The sequence below is a fragment of the Pseudopodoces humilis genome, chromosome 3 (genome assembly GCF_049639895.1).
Source record: "Pseudopodoces humilis isolate 2021_Gansu_Grassland_sample_001 chromosome 3, ASM4963989v1, whole genome shotgun sequence".
Classification (NCBI taxonomy): Eukaryota; Metazoa; Chordata; class Aves; order Passeriformes; family Paridae; genus Pseudopodoces; species Pseudopodoces humilis.
In genome coordinates, this window is record NC_142202.1 from 60,436,294 (window position 1) to 60,458,122 (window position 21,829).

The window sequence follows — 21,829 nt, forward strand, 5'->3', positions numbered from 1 at the left end:
TTTAAAACTAATGTTTCTGTTCTCTGTTTTAGCTGTAAGAGACACCATTTGCAAATATTGTAAAAACACAATCACTATTACATCTTATTTGTTGCACCAGTCCCCCTTTAAACACACTAAATAAAACATAAACATTTTCTTTATATGAGTAGGATTTCTATATAAGACTCATCTTTTCCCATATTCCCCCTGCCATTACACTATGAAATTTTATACTATGAATGGACAAACACAACTGAAAATATTCACACACATAAACATCTGGGATAAAGGAAAATTAATTAATAATTTCAGAAAGGCTGGAATTCCCCCCAGACTAACATAATGTTTCCCATTCAGTAAACATTAGGTAGTTAGCATCCACACTATAACACTGTCTTCGTTTGGCCAGCAGTGAAGCATCACACCAGGCAACATCATACCAGGATAGTGGTACCTTAGATTGCAAATTGTTTTCATGATCTGATGAGTTCAATGACTGCAGAGATGGTGAGAAACCTGCAAGGAGCGGAGAGGTTAGCTGGCTGCTCTTACCAAGTCATCAGTAGCAAGATACATCAGCAGAGCATTTGATGAGAAGGTCCTGAACTTGAACATGACTGTGGAAATATTGGGGTTCCAGCGGATTGGGCGGCTCACCATGGCATAGCTCTCACCATCAAACTGCACCGTTCCTTCACCGTCTGCCACCTGTGGGCTGAAAAGAACAATTCCAACCATATTCTTTTGCCATGTGAAGTTAAAATAAAAAAGTGCAGGGCTAGGGAAATGTGGGCACACCTCCTGGGAGTCTTCCTGAACTTGGTTTCATGTCTTATCAAATCTCCCACTGACAGGGACAGGATTTCCCACTCTATTTTGAGAATGCAAATGCCTTTCTTTTGTGGGGTCTCTGCTCACTACCCTGGTGGCTGTGAAAGCCACCTTGAGGCACTGGACTCAGCTCCATGCCACTTGAGAAATGCAGGCACCCACACCACAGCTGTCACTCAGTTCACTGTGGCTCTCATGCTCTCTCATGCTTTGACTGTTTCTGGTCACTGGTTGTCAGGATCCTTTCTGTCACAGCCCTGTCAACACCAGCTCAGTTCTGATAACTCACTGACCACACTTACAACCCAGACTGGCTGCTTCCCCTCTCGGTGGAATTGCAACCTAAATTCTGTTGCATATACATTGGAATTTGACTGCTGCTGTGGAAATTCCCACTACTTACCACCGAACGTAATGTCACTGCAGACAGGTTCCCCAAAGAAGCAGGAGAAACAGTCAGTGCTTTCCCTACCTGACAGCACACCCTTTGCAGTCGCCTTCAATATCCCTGAAATTCCAGAGTCCAATGGGTTTGCTGTCTAGAAAGGTTTCACCCATGCAGCCAGTGAAGGTGGTGACTCTTACAGCATCTGACTTCTGCCACAGAGAACACAAACCTCCTTAGAATTGAATTTAAAGTGATCTACTCCATCTGAAAACATAACTGGTACAAAAATCATAAAAATAAATACTATATAAAATTCCATATAAAATCATAAAAAAGCCCAAAAAACACAAGATGTCTTGTAATATTTTAAATATCAAGAGTATTACTTAATCTGAGAAGCCCTCCCCCAGAACAAGTGATCAGTGAAAATGTGAACTGAACTTTGTATCAATCTAAACGGGAAAGACTATTTAGATTTGAGACTCTTGGGAAACCCTAGGGAGAACAAGTCCTGAAGAACAAGGAGCTGCTTTGGCTTCCACCATCAGTTTTCCTGGCTGCTCAGAGAGCTAGCTGCTCTCACCTGTTAAGGCCTAGCTGGGTTTTCATTTCAGACTTTCAAGAAAGGACTATGAGCAGTCTTTCCCACAATACATTAAGCAAAGTGTTTCTCTTATAATGGTTGAAACCCTGGAGATTTAGCAGACTGTCTGAGCTAAAAGACAGACTGAGAGCTCAACTGTTACACCTGTAAAGTTCATTCTGAATTTTGGATGCAGAAAAAAGTGCAGAGGGCAAAGCAATTAAAACACATGTCCCATCAGAACTCATTAAGTTCATGCACATGGAGCAACGCTCAGTAGGCCTTAATGTGGTACCATGATGAAGGCAGTAATAGTTGACAGTGCACAGAGTACTCTGCTAAAAATTATCCTTCTAAATATACCAATTCATTTAAATTTCAGTTCATCAATATGAGCTGATTAAAAATCTATACACTTAGCTATTTGAGATAGACAAGCACCTGCTGTTTTTACACCAATTACAAATATTAAGATCTTGCAAGAGAACATGGAGAAGTGCAATTTGAAAATACTCAAGGAAAAGTATGACTCAAAAGACTTAATGTGCTACTGATATTTCCCAGGGTAATTGGATAGATTTTAATTAGCAACAAGTATGAACTTAATGTCACTTCTAAGAAATTCATAATATCTAAGTATCACAGTCTTCTACAAGTCAGATGAAGGATGTTTTTAAAAATTGAAAATGAACTTTCTTTTTGAATACACTGCAGAAATGCATGCAAAAAGGGATGTGGACAAAACTGTAGGACAAATCTAAAGCATTCCAAACCGCTATAATGTGAAAAAGCAGATTTCTGTGTCAGAGGCCTAAGATATACCAGTAAGCTTGATTAAATGTCCAAAGAGCTGCACAGTTTTAGGAAAGTCTTGGTTAAGGTTTTCATTTTGTGAGCCTTACAACTGTGACACCACAGTGACATGACAGAAATTCCCAAAAAACTGAAGTTATATTTTAATTCAGAGACTGTATTTGAACAAAACAAATCTGACAGTGCTTAAAACTCTACATTGTGAATATACCAGCAATACCAAACTTAAAACAGACTGCCTTCCTACTGCTGCCCTTGTCTTTATTTACCTGGAGAAAAAAATAATTCAGTAAGATTTTCCTGACTAAAATGAAAAAATAGAGTGTTCTTCAAAATATATTTGGACAATCCCTGAGGTTGAAAACAGCTATAACTACTTGAAATTAAAGCACCTACTACAATGACACCAGCATATTAAAATTTACTGTTTCTATTTTAAGCAATAACAAAATTTGTCCACACAAATGGCCAGCTAAAACAGAAACACCAGAAAAGGTATTACCTTAATTTTTTCTGTTAAACCACCAACAAAGAGCACAGCATTAACATCCACATCCAGAATGGTATATCCAGGTGGAGAGACAGCACTGAATGTGGCTGGCACGATGCTGGCTTTAGGACCATCCAGAGCTCGCACTGATATTGAGCCATTTTTCCCAGTCCTACAGGTTTAAAAAAAATAATTTAAGTATACAAAGTCAGTAGTTACACCAAACACAGGAAAATTCTATTATAGATGGTGCCTTTTAACAGAAGCACATATGACTGACCTGATTATTCTTCATTTTGATACAAGTGAACAGATACTTAACACTGCATAAGCTGAAGATATGATCAAAGAACCAGATCTTTTTCTCACCTGAATGTCCTTTTTGAATAAAATTCACTATACCCATGACATGGACCCTGCATTGACTAAAACAAATAATGTTTATTAGATCATATTTGAACTGAAGTGATAAAGCACTTCGGTGTCCTTCACTGTGAGAAACAGAATTCATATTTTCTGCAGTGGAGCTGTCAGGCTGCTTTTCAAACAGGTACAAACCCCATTATGTTCAAGAATATTACTTCATTGTCTTTTATGAATCACATCAAATATTGATGGCAACACAACAGCAGTGGACTTTGCCATTTATTAAGAGTTTCTGCATCAGTTTATTTTCTACTCCTTTGATTATATTTATGTGGTAACTGGCACAGAAGGAGTTTGCTGACATTTTTACAACGGAAGGAACACACTTTGGAGACATATGACTCCTGAATCCTCCTTCTGAAACTTCTTACAAATGGGTCTCACATTCATCAGTTTGCAGGCACCTGGGACATCCCCATCTGAAGTTGACCGCTGGTATATGATTAAAAGTGGTTCCCTCAGTAGTCTTGGATGAATTCTATCCCCATGGATTGTGTGGGTCTAAGGTGCAACTGGTTTATAGCAGAAGGTTTACTGATGTGAAGCCCTTTAAGGGATAAAAGTAATAATTCTTGAAAAACTAAAAGTCACAAAAATTTTTTTTTTTTTAAGCTGAATTGCGATGCTTTCTGAAAGTAAGTTATTGGCACTTCCAGTATATATTGTGCTGAAATCAGGATTAGTTTAAAAACACTCAGGTGCAATAATGCAAAAGTAACTGAGCAGACTGACAATTTTTAGTGTGTCTAATAATTCACAAATAGTATGGATGTCTTTCATCTTCAAACAGACTGAAATGCTCACAATGGAGTCTATTCTATAAATAATTCTCTCTTATTTAGAGAGGACAATGGAGCTTGAAGAAAGATCTTGGCTAACTTGACAGCAAAAAGACAATGCTACCCTGTGCATGACAAGTTACCAGGTTGGAAGATATTGTTCTAGTGATAGTCAGTTCTGTAAAACTGGAGGATTACAGAGGATGTATCAGCGCTATGTGGCTGATATGCAAAATGACACTGAAAGAACACTAAATTGGGAGAAGCTGGCAACTTCCTTGCAGGCACACAGGCCCTGAAGAAAGACCTCGACAAACTAGAGAGATGGGCAATCACCAACCATATGAAATTTAACAAGGGCAAGCACCGGATTCTGCACTGGGATGGGGTTGTGTGTATAGACTGGGGAATGAGAGGCTGGAGAGCAGCCCCATGGAAAGGGACCTGGGGGTCCTGGTCCATGGCAAGTTGAACATGAGCCAGCAGTGCCCTGGCAGCCAGGAGGGCCAACCCTGCCCTGGGGGGCATCAGGCACAGCATGGCCAGCCAGGCAAGGGAGGGGATTGTCCTGCTCTGCTCTGCACTGGGGCAGCCTCAGCTCCAGTGCTGGGGCAGTTCTGGGTGCCACAATATAAAAAAAGACATTAAAGTATTAGAATAAGTCCAAAGCAGAGTCACGTTCAAAGCAAGAATGGTGAAGAGTCTGAAGGGGAAGCCTTATGAGGAGGGGCTGAGATCACTTGGTCTGTTCAGTCTGGAGGAGACTGAGGGGAGACCTCATTGCAGACTTCAACATCCTCACAAGGAGAAATGGAGGGGCAGGTCCTGATCTCTTTACACCTGTGATCAGTGACAGGACTTGAGAGAACAGCATGAAGCTGATTTGGGGGAGGTTTAGGTTGGATATCAGAAAAAAGTTTTCCATCCAGAGGGTGGCTGAACCCTGGAATAGGCTCCCCATGGAAGTGGTTACAACACCAAGACTTCCTGAATTCAAGAAGTGTTTGGACAACATTGTCAGGTACATGTTGTGTCTGTTGTGGGTCTCCTGGGTAGGGACAGGAATTGGGCTTGATGATCCTGATGGGTGCCTCCAACTCAGCTTATTCTATAGTTCTATGAAAAATTTGTGTAATGACATGCAGTGTTTGCTCTTAAGGAGAGACATGAAATAAATTAGAAGACTTTAGCAAGCCTTCAGCATTAAATTTTAAACTACCATGTACTAAACTCTGCTCCTTGATCCCTTGAAAGCACATAAAATCTTCACTGAAAAGCATGGCTTATATCTGCTACAGTACTTTAAGACTGAATTCTTAAACTGGATGTGTCTATAGTGAACTTGTGATTCAGGCATCCTTTGTCCTCAAAAGAAGGGCACTGCTTAAACTCTGTCACTAACAATCAAAACAATGGTAATGCTTAAATCACAGTTGATTAAAATCACAACTAATCAGGTCCTGCTCCTAATTGAGGCCTGCTGAAGTCAAGAAACACTGATCTAGTGAGTCTCAAAAATATTCTTTCATCCATCTGACTGTCTCACAAAATTGACACTATTTGCATGTTGTAAATCTGCTTTAAATCATTTTGTCACATACTGTTATGCCAGACTTTCCTTTGTTAATTGGTACTTGGATTGATTGCAGTTATTAATGCCAATCAGATTTGCTTCTGTAAGCAGGTAAGTAACTTGTAAGTGACATTTGCTAAACTCCTGTACCATCAAAGTATAGGGAATACCTTTAGAAAGTCCTATAGGAATAAACAAATTTTATTTCAAGTCCATTAAAAAAACTCAAGGTATTTCCATTATAACATCTGTATATACAATAAAATGCAAAGGATCAGTATGCTTTAAATAAAAAAGGTGATGAAAATGAAAAGTGTCCCTTGAAAAGTGATGCAGTAATTATCAATTTAGTCTAACTAACTTGAAATTTTGGTGCATGCATAAAATGACCATCTCTGACGATTACTCAACAGTCAGAGTTGAGTCTCAATTTTTCATATTGAGATTTCATTTAGAATGCTAAGTGAACTCGAGAATTTTCAAACCTCTGTGCCACAGCATTTGGGATTCTTAAGAATGGCTATCAACCTATGGTGGGTTTAACACCATATCATTATTACTGCCAATCCTTGTCACCTCTGAAAACATCAAAATTCAGTAAGGCCAGAATTTCATTTTATGTCCTCATTCTAAGCAGATGCCCTGCTCCAGATGCTCAGGCCATTCTGCCAGGCTGAAAAAGTCTGTGGCTTGAACTGAGCAGAAATTTGGAGAAAATATATGAGGGAATGAAATGAGTAAAACTCTCAAACAGGTCAGGAAGGGAGTTAGAGTAGAGCTGTTAAATGGACTAAAATGCTCCGAGTTGAAGACTCTTCCATAAGGGTATGTGATTTGTGAAGTCTGCCTTAAGAATGCAAAATCAGTCCCAAGCTCTTCATCTTAATTCCACAAATCCACCTAATGCCTCTGCAATGTAATTCTCCTAAACACTGCTCTGTACTTCTGATTTGTGCAGCTGTAATCATTCTAAATTGCTGATCCAGCACTTTGTTCAAAACTAATGGCATGCACATCCTATATATCCAGAAAAACCAGCTAATAGGTAATGGGCTTTTGTAGGATGTGTGAATTTTATACCGTGTTCTGGCTATATATTCTGCTGAAGCAGCTTTCTTGTATATGAAAGCCTGGCATTACTGTGTCATGAAGCTGTTTTGGTATGCATAATATGAACCGGTGAAGATTTCAACAATTTGTATTGTAACCCAGTTTGTATTTTCCTAGCAGTAAGGTTTCATTAAGCCAGCTTCTGGAGACTGTGCCATAATTTTATTTAATTCTCTGCTCTGAATGGCTGATTTCTGTGATTTCATTAAATTATTTAAACTGAATGCCATTTCCTCCTCTGGGAGCTATGCATGTTACCAGAATTAGAGTGCTTTGTTTTCTTTCTCCTTCGTTCTCTCATTTTCTAACTACATTATCCATTCTATGATTAATACTATGTGAAATTAACTGTAATGATGCAGGAGAAATTACTCAGTTTTTTATCAAATTATGATACAGCTGATGTTATCTAAATTACTAAGATCTATTCAGGATAAAGGCTATAGAGTTATGCAATCCTTATGCTGTGATTACTACACCATATGGCACATGTTTGCTGTTTGAATGGGAAATACAAGCTTCAGCTAACAAATTTGGGATTTGAACATTTATGTATCTATATTTCCAAAGTTCAAAGACATTAAATAGCTGATCTCAAATTACAAAATATATTTTAACTTTTCAGAATATCTTCTCCTTCAATTTTCATGAACTGTATCTTTCATAAATATTTCCAGTTTGATAAGACATTTTGCCTATGGGAATGGCATTCTGAGTAAGAATCAAGATACTGCTGTGTGACAGACCATTCACTTGCAGTACTGTATCAAGACCAGAAATTCAGAAAAGCTGCTTCTCTTTAAAATTCAAGGAGAAAAGAATAGTAGTTATTCAAGTGCCAAAACCTGTAACTGATTTTAAAAGTAAGCTAGTTGAAGAAGACAATCAATAGAGTGATACATAAACAAAAGGGATGAAATATAAGGAGTCATAGATTGTTGATGATAGAGGGGAAATATGTGATTAAAGTAAATTTTTGAGAGAGAACAATAGACATTTCAATAGTAACTGTAGTGTATACACTTTTGGTACTAACAAATGCAGGTCCAAAACCTTTTGTCAAACCAGACTAGAATTTCTCATAGTAGCCATGTTTTATAAAATCTTGGAAGTGAAATATTACTCACCTAGAGGCTTCAATCCGGTACCAAAAACCATCATTAATGGTCAGATCTGGATATTCTACCCGTCCAACTCCAGATCCCACATCCCACAGGAAGCTCACCTTGCCTTTGCGCATCTCTATGGCCAAGAAGTCAGTCTACATGCAAAACATGAAAATAGAAGTGATCTCATACTTTAATTAAGGAAGTTTTCCAGAATATTTCAGAAGGTCTAATGAGGCACCAGAAACCCACTCATACACAGTAGAGAATTAACATTAATTCTCATGTTGCTCTAAAATGAGACTCTCTTTTCCCTGTTTTTATTGGTTCAAACAAGGAAACTTAAGCTAAAGATGGAAAATTATTTCTTTCAGTGATATGCAGAAAATGACTGCCAGACTTAAATAATGTTAATATTGCAGCCATTAATAGAAGGATTTAATTCAGAGGAACACTCTGAAACATCCATTGGATGACAGAAAGATATTGAGATACATGATGCCATCTAGCCTTTTCATTTTGTATTAGGTAAATAAAATACATGTTGGAAATATTGGAAAATAGAACAGTTTTTCCATTTACTGAAATATTATTGGTTGTTCTAGAAGTCTGTCTGCTACAGGCCTCATGGGAAACTGAATCATTCACCATTATTATGCTTGAAATTGTAGTCTTGACTTAAAATTACAATAAATAGGAGCTTTGACAGATGCAATATGATTATCTACTTCATTCCCTAGGGAAAACCCACAACCAACTCCAAAATTACTCTGGTTGCACTGTGAATTTTAAAGCTCTAATGTAATTCATGTACAAGCCTGCTATTTTGTATCTAGTTAAAATAAAGATATATGTAAAAAATTTGCTGGTCGTATTTTAGAAATCTCTATATTAATACCATAGACAGTAAATGTCTAGATTATTTTAGACCCTCTACTACTGCTTTGAAGCCTCTGGGTGAAAAAAAAAGCCTTTCTCATCTTCTTTATTTGCCAGTAGTTTGATTTGATCGAGCAACTCTGACACGAAAGGCAGGAGACAGACTCACAAACTTGGCACTTCCAAGGTAAAAAAGCAGATTGTCAGCAACAACAGTCTTCACATTGACAATGACGGTGTTGTACGTTCCCTTCTTTATTTCTGGTCTGTATGTGCGAATACAATTGCCTCCAGAGGACACAGACACTTTGATCTTCAAAAAAAAGCATAACAGAAAGAATTCAGTTCACTGCTTATTATTTCAGAATTAACCGTAGATGCTTCCAAATAAGTATAAGACTATTATATTTTTTTCTTCCTTCACATTTTTCTGTTTCATGTACCAGGGAGTTGCTTGGATATGCAAAAAAGGTAGAAATTTAATTTTCTTTCTGGGATTGTTTAGCAAAAGGAAATAAAATCTCTTTGGAATTCACATTTAAAGGACGAAATGTGTAGATTAAAAACAGCTACAAGATATACTGGTGTAATGCAAGTAACAGTGGAATTCTAGCAGTACAGATAGTCTATTAGTACAATATGCAGCTAGGAAGTAAGCAGCATTCCTGAAGGAATTACAGCATATTGCTGTTGGGTAGTCATAATTATCTATTTTTCCCTTGTAATATCTTTGATTATGCCAATTTAAGACATATTTTCACAACTATTTTTAAAACAACAGTTATGTCTATCACTGCTTTTACATAGTCCCTAATGGAGCTGGCATTCACAACTAAGTTTTTTTTCCACAGCTGAGTGACACATGCATTTGGATCCATGTATTGGTTTCCTCAGGCACTGAGCACAGATAAAAACACTTTACTGTTTGCTTTCATAACACCAGCACAGACATAATGACATTACAATGGTGTTTCAATCCCAGCTATACATGTTTATGCATTAGAGGAAATGTACATAATGGTATCACCTTATGCTTATGGCAAACTCTGCTAAAAAGAGATCCATTATAGGACCGAACTCCTAATTTCCTTATCTCAGAAATGCTGAACAGTTAAGTACTTCAAAGCCCTCAGACGGGAAATGAACGTAACAAAACATATCATTACTGTAGCCTGTCTTTCTGTTCTGTGCAGATTTCATCACATATGTGGTGAAAACTTCTTTCACCGGTATCCTGCTATTTATCCTATCACTTCTTTCCCAGTATCCTATTATTATGTTTATTTTTTAAACTATTTTTCAACCATTTTTGAGGAAGATTTCTCAAGTATCATCTACAAGATTCTTTTTCCCTTTCTATTTAAATCACAAGCTGAATAATCTCAGAATTAACCAGATAATCCTAGAGTTGACAATATTATTGAATCATCTGGGAGATGAATTCCAAACTCACTAAATGGACTAGAAATATATTCTTAAGATCAAGTCTTCAGTGCTGCTACTGGACAGAGAAAAATCAAAAACATGGGAAAAGCAGATATACTCATCAATTTCAGTGAGTCTGAGATGGTGTCATTCTTGAGTAATGCAAGGTCTATGAAATGAAATCTGGGGCTTAATATCAGTGCTGAAGCAGAAAAATACATTTTTGCTTTCACAAAAAATCAGTGATATTATGACTCTTCTGCTTTATTAACACCTAAAAAACTTCTTGAAAATAACCTTTTGAGATTCATTCCTACAGATGTTATTCATTTACAAATGCGTGTTTTAAATGAAAAACAAGACACAGAGTGATAATCATCAGAATATTCTCTTTTTTCCTGAGAAATTATACTCTATTATTTGCTCTCTTTACACATATTTAGAATTAGGAAGGATTCACACTGTAGAAAAGAAATAAGAAGTAGAAAATTAAATCCCATCAATACTCAAAAGGTCATTTTTCTTTGAGAAATGGGACTCACCGAATTGGCTTGCTTCCGAGCTTGGTTTATCAGCTCTTTTATCTGAGAAATGTTTTTCCCTAAGTTATCCTGGAGTTCTTTGATTGGCTTGATTTTATCTAGCAGGCGATCCGCTTCCTTTTCTAGGTTTTTAATACTGGAATCTGCATCAACAACTTCATAAGAAAGAACAAGGCAGAGCTTTAGAGAATAGTGTCAGAGACGAATTATACATTGCAATAATAAAAATCCAAGAAAATTCTGCATACACAATGCTCAGGGGATTGTATATGCCACTAAGAGGTACACAGGCCAGAAAGCTACCTGAACAGAATAAGGCAATTTCAGAATGTTTAGAAACAAGTTAAAGTAGCAATAGCAGCAAACATTGGTGTTAAAGCAGTATTTTGAAGACATAACTATGCTTCAGGTCAGGATGATAGTTATGGAAAACATTTCCTGCAGCAAAATACATTTATGAATGAAATATTTGCTTTCTTCTTTGAAAAGAACCCCAAATTTTGAAGAAAAATGATGGATTAATGAAAACTGGGTTGTTTCTATAAGTGATTTCTGAAATTACTGGGTTAAAATTAACTTGAAATGAATTCTTGAACTATCTATAATGGGCACAAATACAAAAGTTTTATTCTGGTCACAAGCTTAAAATTCTATATGTGTACTGAAAGCAGATTTAAAAATAGTGACAGTAAACTGCAAATTTTTTTTTTTTTTTTGTTCAGGTGAACTAAATAATTTTGCTAAAATATTTTTGTCTTTCTTTAAGCCTCAAATTACTTTTTTGCCCCTCAACCTACAACTAGTGAATAATACACTCTCTTTGACAACTCATCAACAGATCTAAGGATTGCAACACTTGGACTGAATGAGGATGTGGGTTTTTGTGGATGACACTGAAAGGGACAAACATGCATTTACCAGAAAGATGCATATTACACAAAAATAATAGTAATTATAATAATAGCAATAAAAATAATGCTTAGATAAAGCAAGAAAAACTGCATATCTAGTTTTTTGACCCAAAAACTCATACCAAAACCTTCAAAATGCTTTTTAAGGTTTCACGTAAGATAAACTAGCTACCAAATCACTTTATCTCAAAGTTTTCAAAAAGTAACTCTTTAGCTATTTCAATGAATGTGAAACATAGAGGACCATGCAGAGGCTTTGAAGGTAAGCATTGAGTCATTGTTTACTAGAAAATGCACACTATAAGCTACAAGTAAGAAAAACATACGTACAGATTTCTGCAGGCAAGATATGGAGACAAAAAGAGAAAAAAACAGAGGATAACATAAGAAGACAGAAGATAACATAAGAGAATGTTCTGAAGATCTAAACAGACATGTGAAGTAAAGTAAGAGACAGGATGAGTCTATAAATAACTTCTTACCTTTTAAATACTTCGTATCTATCAAAATGAGAATTCAGCACCTGAATTTTGACTTAGAGAGGCTATGTCTACTTTTGCATTTAGTCATGAATGCCAACCTACTCACTTCATACATCTGGAATGGTTCACCCTGCATTACTTTCATTCTGTAATCTGAGTACCCATTAACATTTGGAGAATGACAGAAGTGTACTCCTGGAGGACATCTCACAGCTCAGCTTCATCTGACACAAAACAGTTTGCAAGTGTTAAGCCCAGTCTTCAATGAACAAAATAATGGTGACTGGGGACAATAAAGAGATTCAATTTTAAATTACCATTCTTGATCTCAACTAAAGTGCTAAGGTACACACAGGATCAGAATACTCAAGCAGGGACAGATGGCCTAGTCTAGATTCAGCAGTGCCAAGAAACTGCTTTAAGACTGCTTCTCAGTTGTTTCCCACTACCCTGTAAAAGACAGATCTGCTGGTTCTACATTCTGCTGTAATCTAACCACACCATTTCAATCAATAACTACTTTACATATTGTCTAAACCTGTATGCACCCAATGGCAGTGGTACTGAGGCTCACACATGTATCTCAGCTGATGAGCGAAGGGGAACTTGCACTAGGCAGGCAGTGACAAACAGCCATGGGGATTAACTTATTTCACCTGTACAGCAACAATTGGCAGAGGATATTTGTCCACAGAATGAGAACGACAGCCTCCTAAACTGTGTGTTTTCAGGTGCTCAGCTTCATAATGCTGAGAACAATCTGAGGAGCCCAGAATAGCTGAGAAATTAGTTCTTCATACATTTTCTAAAGACACTAGTTTTGTGGCTGTGTACTCCTATATGAGAGATGGTCTAGCAATCTACCATAAAATGTGTTGTAATATAGAATTAATTTTTATCCATTCTAACCAATGTGAAAATACTAAAGTCATTGTCACACTCGATTGCAGAATTCATGGCAAAAAAAAGGAAAAAAGCAGACAAGACCACATTCCCAGAATCTTCTTACTTTTTCTAAATGTCTTCAGTGTCCTACCAAAAATAGTAATGTATATGAAAGAACTCATGCATTTCTCCAAGGACTGATTATCTGATAGACTGAAGACAGATTTAGTGCGGGGTATTTTTCTCGAATCAGGCAGTGAATTGCCAGTCAGAATCTTTGATTATTCACCTTCTAAACACTTTAAAAAGTAATCTGAGGAACAAATCTATCCATTACATGTTCATCCTTCTGACATTAGCTTTTCTTGCAACTACTAGCACTAGTCTTTAAGATTTAAAATTCTTTTCACAGAATTCTTAGTGTTCAAAGGGACCTCTGGTCCCTTTTCACATATAAGAAGCCCAGAAAATAGAAGCCCAGATAGAGAGTCCTTTTATCCCAGCATACTGTAGTAATGCTAAGTAAGTGAAATTCTGGAGCGTCTCTGTTTCATTTTGAGATATGAAATGAAAAACACAAACTGAAAAAAACCACCACCAAACAACCCAAAAAAAACCACTTACTGTTCTTGACTGGATCCTTCACAACTGCATTTGTTTTGGCCACATCGTCTGTAAGTTTACTGTAGTTTTTTCTCAAGCCCAGGAGGTTCCGATTGAGGTCTTTAATTTGGGCCAGGACATCATTTGCAGTATCGTTGGCTTGTCTTGCTTTGTCTTTGGCTGCCTGTATCTTTACAGCTGTATCTGTAGGTAGAAAATGATAATTAAATGATTGCCCAGAGTGCAGAAGTAACTTTTTTGAGTACAGATATGTATCTGTGCTCCAAAATCTCCATCTTTATTTCTGAAGTTTTAGTTCTGAAAAACCCCCAAAATACAACAGCACCTCAGAAATATGATGGAAACTTTAGTAAATCATTATCATTGTCAGTCCTGCCAAGAGAAAGAAAAGAGCATCTTGATTGCCTTTTTCCATCATATCTAAGTAGTTCCTTTTGGGTCATTATAAGGGGTCATGCACCTTTCTGGCTGAAAGCTGAAGTTACTGTTACTTCTCTCTATTAGTCCCACAAATTATTTTCAGCCACACCTTAAATTATGCCATCTCTGCACCTGGGTCCTTGTCCCACATGTGATCTGTCTATCCCATTCTGAATCCTTCTGCTTTTATCTGACTCTTAGTATAGCAGGGACACAAGAATTATGTTTAAACTGCTCTCTGCTTTCTCAAATCCTTGAACAAGATATATGACGGGGTCATTTTCTCTCCCTCCCTCATTTGATCGTTTTCCTGTTGGACAATTAATTTACTCCATTTTCTTATCCACACCATTTATTTGCTCTGAATTTCATTCTTAATACTCATCTGCTTGTTTTTGAGTGTCCTTGTGCCAAGAGTAAGCACCCTGTAATTCTAATCTGCCAAGAGTTTATTACATTGATAATGATTGCATAATTCATATTACTTTTACTAGTATTTACTAGCATTCTGTGTCCTAAGGTTAACAGGATTTAGAGGTCCATTTTGGTTGACTAAGACATCTATCTGTGCACAAGACAAATACCCATGTCAGTATCTTGACCAAAACCCAAGAAATGGTACATGATGAGCATGAAATATTAAACAATTTATTTTGTGAGTGCTGATTTCGAGGATTATTAAATCTAAATCAAAACTTTTCAGTTAGCTGGAATCTTAAAGCCACAAAAATGTACAAGATGAATTTTGTAAATTGTTTTTCATGCTAAGGCTTTACTAGCAGTCTGAACCTTCCAGACCATCAGAAATCAGACAGAATACAGATTTTCTTCAGAGACTTTTATTAAGGTGAAACTTCAGTTTATGAAGTGCTTCTTGGAGAGAAAATCATAGCAAAACAGATTGATTTAAAACATTTAATTTTAAAAAACATTCATTTTATCTTCCACTATCCATTATAATGAAAGTGCATTGTAGCTCCCTGTCCCTTGCTATCACAGTACAAAGTAGCTAACATAGCAGGACTTTGGGATTTTAATGAGTATTACACTTTTAAAAAAATCTCTACAGAATAACAATTGCGCACATGTGAGACACTGAAATATTGAAGGTTAATGACTCAAGCAATGGTCCATTGGCAAAAGCAGCAAGTTGCTAAGCTGAGATAACTCCTAAAGTAAGGGGGGAGCAGAGTTTTTGGGTGTGTGGTGGTGAAACCTCTGATTTGCATAAGAACAGCCCAGGTGTCTCACCCATCATCAGAGCATTACCAAAACAAAGTGACCTTTGTTTAGGAAAGAGATCTCTTTTGAGCCAGATTACCAAAAAGGGCAATAAGAAGCAAATCCTATGGAGCTGGGATAATGCTTTCCTTCATGCCAAAGGACTGTGGTATAAAACTGGCCTGCCTGGGGGCATGAATCACACAGGTCTGAAGTGTTCATTCCTTCTGAGAAGACCTCAATGGCCCATTACACTGGCAGGAGTAAGAGCAGTCATGTCTTATAAGGGGTCACAAACCACCAAAAACCACAGACTCATTTCTGTGACCTTCCACCAGAGGACAGCACACGAGCCACAGTGTTGCATCAAACAGTGAGAAACTGCCCTCCAGGGGAGGTACATGGGAGTTCCCACCTGAACCTGAATGCACCTTAACCCACTGAACTTTATGTTGTGTGGGGTTTCACCCACCCTGGATGAATCAAGACTATGACCATCACTTTGACCAAGGTGCATATAAATTGCAACAACCAAGTTTTGTTGATGGATCCACATGTGGTGGTATCTTTCCACTAACTCTTCTCCCTCTCCCTCTCCCTCTCCCTCTCCCTCTCCCTCTCCCTCTCCCTCTCCCTCTCCCTCTCCCTCTCCCTCTCCCTTTCTTCTTTTTATCTCCTCTTTCTCTCTTCTTCTCCTTCATTTTTTCTTTTTTTTATTGTCAGATTTCTATGATTAATAAACAAAATGGCTACCTCCTTTCTACTGCAACCAAATTGTTCTAAAATTCACCTCTCATATTTATAGGTCTATATACATGTACTTATACACCTACCTACCTATCTGCCTTTCTATCTATCTGCACTGGTCAATCAGTGTCATTTCACTGTAATCCACCCCAAGGCATCTATTAACAAGAACCTCAGTCACCCTTGCCTTCAGGGGTAGGTCACAAGAGCACAGTATTTCAGAGTCCACTGAGGAAAACCTGTTGCAGTTATAAGCAATTTACAGGCTAAAAAATATGTACAACACCAAACAGTGGCTGGAAATGTATTATAGTGTTTCATTGAAGAATAGCTTCAAAAAGATGTTTCATATATAAACAAAATACTATTTGTCTAAGAGTGTATCATAATTTCTGATATCATATTTTTTTTCTTTCAGAAATCTGCAAACTGCAGAAGAATGGTGCCCTTTACCATCCCTAAATTCTAACTGATACCATGTAAATCTTTTCAGTTCAGTTTTCTCTCTCACATTGCTCATCTTTGTCTTATAACAGCCAGTGGTCAAAGTGTGGATACAGGCAAAGATTGATGAGACAAATGTTAAGTGATGGAAAAAGAAACAAAAGAGGAGGACTGAGTCAAACGTTGCAACACTTTTACAACTCACCATTAGGAATGGCTGACAGCTTTCCTAAGGTTTCATTCAATGCTCTCAAGAGAATGGAATTCTTCTCATCAGCATCTTTCAGCCTGTTTTGTGTGGTGTTCAGATTATCATCCTTTTCTATAAAAAAGACATTTGATACAGATACTTTAACTCTTTATTTTCACTATCCTTTCTTTGCACATAATTTAAAATGCATAAAAACAAGCAAGCCATTAATTTTTTATTAAGATACGGAATTGTGTAAATAAGGAAGTCCATCAAAACTTGTGGATTCACTGATCATCTTGTTCAGTGTCTTTAAGTTCCCTGCTTCCATAGTATCTAAATGTTTGAGTTTCTTGTAGTGTTGTATGTATTTATCATGGGTTTTTCAAAGGTGTGCAGAGGGAAGAACTCATTATGATATGATTTAGGCAAATTCACACAATGATCCAATGATAGATTCAACAACTATGATGTTAGTCATAGTCTTGATTCCTAGATTAAGCTACTGCCCTTCTTCTTAAGGTGGTTGCCTGAGCTGAATGAGTTGAATGTGGTGTGAATGAAACAAGACCCATTATGCCAGCTTGCTGTTACAATTGGAGCGTCCAGAGCCAAGTTCTCTTAGATTTTCTCAAAGATGTTGACATAACATCCAAGAAAAATAAAAGATCACTAATTGTCAATATGAGATGAGTGCACTAATGACAGGTTATTATGAAATAAACATTCTAAATTCTTTGTGAAAACACCCACCTAGTAAAAAACATTCATAGTTAAGAATTGGTTCAAATCTAAGTAAAAAACAGTACAAATCAAAGGCACAGGTGTGTCATATTTTGTACATCACAGTTGAAACTGATGTCCTCATTTACAAGTAAGTTCCTATTTTTTAGCATTTACTTTGAATAAAATATATGCAGGGTCTCTAGAACCCTATCCAGCAGAGCAATGCAACAATCCCAAAACTGAGATTCCAGCTAAACTTTATGGCTATTGAAAAAGACATTATCCAAAAATTCAGAAGTAAAATTTGATTAAAAAATGTAGTTAGTGCTTATTCCTCTTAGTTACTTATTAGTTACTATTGTTACTATTACTAACTTATTAGTTACTACTGTAGTGGGCGTTTTTCATTATTTTTCTGGATCAATAGGAAGCTCTTTGGAACAGACAGCTGGTGATTTCTTACCTTAGAGACTTATCCTACTGGGAAACTAATTTAACATCACTGGGCTTGATAGCCGGAAGAGAAGAATAATTTGTAGAACAGAAGCTCAGAATGACTGTGACCTTCAGGTACGTGGCAAGTCATTTAAAAACATCTGATTCAAATACCACAAATTCTAAAAAAGTATGGTTTCTTAAAATTAGATGTGCAAGGAGTAATTTGCAAAGAGAAAAATCAAACTTAATTTATATTGCCTACAAGAAATTATTAATTAAATTTTTGAAGGCTATAGGAAGACTGAAACAGCACATGGAATTTAAATGAGAGCTATATATTTGTTGTTAGACCTTTTGAAATGTCATGTCAGTGCGAGGAAGAAATCTGTTTGCTTTATTTGAATTCCAGTGCCACACAGGACTGCAGGAGGGTTTGGACATAAGCCTTCACTCCTGCAAAATGTTCTGCAGAAGAACAGGACATTTGTGTGAACTGTGAGAGGCACAGTTAATGCTAGAATAAAGTTTGGAAGAATTGCATATACTGTATGATCACTCTTCTCTCTAAAAACAGCTTTATTTTCAAATGATAGGTTATGTCCCTGCTGCTGAAGGAGGCTACTGGTAATGTGATATTGTTAAACCAAGATGCACTCATGAGATTTTGGTCTTGTATGCCCTGAGATTTTATCTGAATTCTTTTCCTGTTAAGTAATAATACAAAAAAACTGCTTTAATTTCTAACATTTAATTCTGAAATCATGGTCTGCCTGATAATTTCTTGGTGTTTCCAGTGGAATGTTAGTGTTTATAAAGTCTGTCAATATTTCTGAGATGTTTGACTCATTTATGATGGTGGTGTTCTAACTTTGAAACATACTTTTAAATTTTCTCTTTTTCTCATCTCTAGTCTGCCTGTCCAGCATGCTAGCTATCTGCCAGTTATATTTCTGAAAAATTATGTTCCCAGACTTCTGTTTTCAGCTTTGTAACCATAGCAGCAAACTGGTTTTTATGGAATTTAACAAGGGAAGTTTTCCCTAGAAATTCTGAAATTGAACATTCAGACTTTACCTGTTTAACGTTTTTTCTTTGAATTCCTCAAATACAGTTTTACTGTGGGTGGGTTTTTTCCAGTTACATTAATAAAGAAGTGTTCCTAGGGAGGCTCTTACACAATGAGAAGTGAGGACAAACTATGTCCTGTGTCAGCTTTTCAAGGAAATTGTTAATTGCTCACAGAGACATTAGGTTTTATTTTGAAGTAACTTCTTACCTTCTAATCCAGATGACAACTTCACTAGGCACTGGACTAATCTATTGCATGAGTCACAAGCAGAACTGACCTCATGTCAGCTTTTCTACATCCTTTAATTATTAGCATTTATGAAAAAAGCTGTGGCAATGATTTGAAGGCCCAAGATCCTCCAGTTACGTGCTAAAGTTATTCAAAATACAGGCAGCTACAGTCTAAGTTTTTCCAAACTACAGAACCTATCCAGCTTGGAAGAAGTTAGTAGATCTCCACTGAAATATGCCAGGCCCTGTCAACTCTCATTAAAGTGTAGGTTGAGCAGTATCATGAGAAATTTATCTCAATCCTGTTTTCACTTGATTAGCTCTGCACAGAGATGGCAAAAGATGCCAATAAACGCACTGTTGTTCAAATCAGCAAAACTAGTCATGCATTGCTGAAACTAAAGCCTAAAGAGTAAGCAGGAACCTGAAGGACTTTGCATGTATCAGCCTTTGTGTTTGCTGTCTTGGGTAACATGCACAATGATTTTCAATTTCTGTTTATATTAAACAGAGCATTACAGGATACAGCATCATCCCTTATTCCTCTGCATCAATGAAGTGGAATCAAATGAAGACAAACAAAGCTGTGTGCATATATTTCATCTTAAGATGAACTCGGGAATTTAGTTATTTACTGTTTGCATAGTGATTTATGAGACACAAGTCTTTGCAGATCACATAAATAGGTGACACTGCTTAATTGCTGATGATGTGCCACCATCATGGCGAAACATACATGTAGAGGAACAAAGTGGAAGCAGGTATCTTCTGAAAGTATGGATAAATGCAGTATTTCCACATGAAACTCTCCAAGAAAACATCAGTAAGGTTATGCTACCAAATGCATGTATCCCAAAACCAGGCTAAAGTTGGAAATCTACCAAGGAGCAACAAATGCATCTGTTTTTATTGACTGGAGACTGCAGAAATTAGCTGACTGTTACACACATCCCCTTCTGTTATCTTTGTGTTACTTCTTCCAAATAGCATTCTTGCTCCCCACAGTCTCTCCTATAAAGAGGAACATGGGTCACAAGCTGAATTTTTTTTCCTAAACCAAGCAAGACTTAGAAACTGGCATTAGGAGCAAATAGGAGAAAGAGATGTAACTAGAGAAATGCAGCTAATTAAGTATAACTTTTTAAAAAGAGTACCTTCAGCACTGACTGCCATAATCTGGTGAATGCAATATGCCAGGTCAGCAGAAAGGCAATGCAGAGGAGAATACACAAACAAGGGATCTATCAGCTGGAAAATGTTTTAGCTAAAAATATTCACGTGTTGTCCGACAAGACACGTCCCCCTCAAGTTGTCAATTCTTAAGCAAAAGAAATTACATTAGCAGAATTTCAGTAGCCACCTGACAGCAGTCTCCAGCTGAAGAGCTCTTTATGCATCTTATTTTCACTTTTCATTGATCAGCATTTACTCACTGGTAGCCCAAATTTCAAAATTCCTTCTTAGCCACAGTACTACATATAGATTTTGCTTCTCCCGCCAGGGTTATTCTTAACTCCTAACCCCACAGAGAGATAAATGACTAAATCTCCATTTTAATAGCTTCTGTCAGAAGCTTTGCTTTGTAAGGACTGTTTCAGCAGTCTTTGGTGGTAATATAAAACATTTCCATGATTAACAGCCAATTTATAACTCAGGTAATTGGCCACAAATCAGGGGAATGTCATAATGTAGGAAGAAAACACTCCCATTTCTATCACGGCCCAGGTGGGGTTTTTGGAGTGTACATTAGTTGAGTGGCTTATGGGTCTTCATTACTTTAACTAATGTACTTCCTGTAGTGCAGAGAGAGGAATTTTAAGCTAGTGATTAGTTCTGTCTACCAGATCTTTATAGAGTGCCCATTAGCCATCCTGCACTTCCAGCTGAGACTCTGAAAGGGTGGCTTTATAAGGATTCTAAGAAAATAACTTTCTCTTAGTTTGACACTGAACTCCCAATTTCTCTCATGGGAAAATCATGACAACCAGAAGGGATTATGTTCATAATACCAGTAACATATGTTCTATGTTATTCACAATACTAATAATATCACCACTTTGGTGCAAAAGCAGCGTGGGGAATAGAAGTATGTCATTGTGTTTTCTTCTTACACATCTACATTCTGGGCACAGTGTTAACTGATCTCCATGGGTCTAGCTGTGGAGCATGGACATGTTTTATTAGATGTAAAAAGGCATACTGCCCAAGTTCAGAATGTTTGTCTTTATGAAGCACTTTAAGATACATTGAGGAGCATTAAGGAAAGCTCCATCTCATTACCCTTCAGTTTGGGGAAAAACAGACAAAGATATAGTATGTGCATTTAAAGCATTCCTGCCTGCTTGCTTTAAGCTTGCTTTATGAATCTTTAGGCTGTTTGGACATTTTATTCTGAATTATGAAACTGTTATCAACTAAAATTTTCACTGGTACAATGGCAAAATAACTTTTCTAAAAATTCTCTGCAGTAATGGTTGTAATATATCTTGTTAAATTGAACAGTCATGTGGACACA

The 21,829-nt window shown here is 37.0% G+C and overlaps 1 protein-coding gene across 5 annotated transcripts in view; it reads right to left on the reverse strand.

Moving 5' to 3' along the window:
• Window positions 1-21,829, reverse strand: part of LAMA2 (laminin subunit alpha 2) — a 336,136-nt gene that overhangs the window by 32,220 nt on the left and 282,087 nt on the right. For all 5 annotated transcript variants that reach the window (XM_088053203.1, XM_014263438.2, XM_088053202.1 and 2 more), the window contains 8 exons: window positions 16,867-16,983; window positions 13,830-14,012; window positions 10,928-11,082; window positions 9,130-9,273; window positions 8,103-8,236; window positions 3,100-3,259; window positions 1,286-1,410; window positions 535-697 (listed from right to left, as the gene is read on the reverse strand). In XM_088053203.1, coding sequence (XP_087909329.1) covers window positions 535-697; window positions 1,286-1,410; window positions 3,100-3,259; window positions 8,103-8,236; window positions 9,130-9,273; window positions 10,928-11,082; window positions 13,830-14,012; window positions 16,867-16,983 — 1,181 coding nt within the window. The remainder of the gene's footprint in view (window positions 1-534; window positions 698-1,285; window positions 1,411-3,099; window positions 3,260-8,102; window positions 8,237-9,129; window positions 9,274-10,927; window positions 11,083-13,829; window positions 14,013-16,866; window positions 16,984-21,829) is intronic.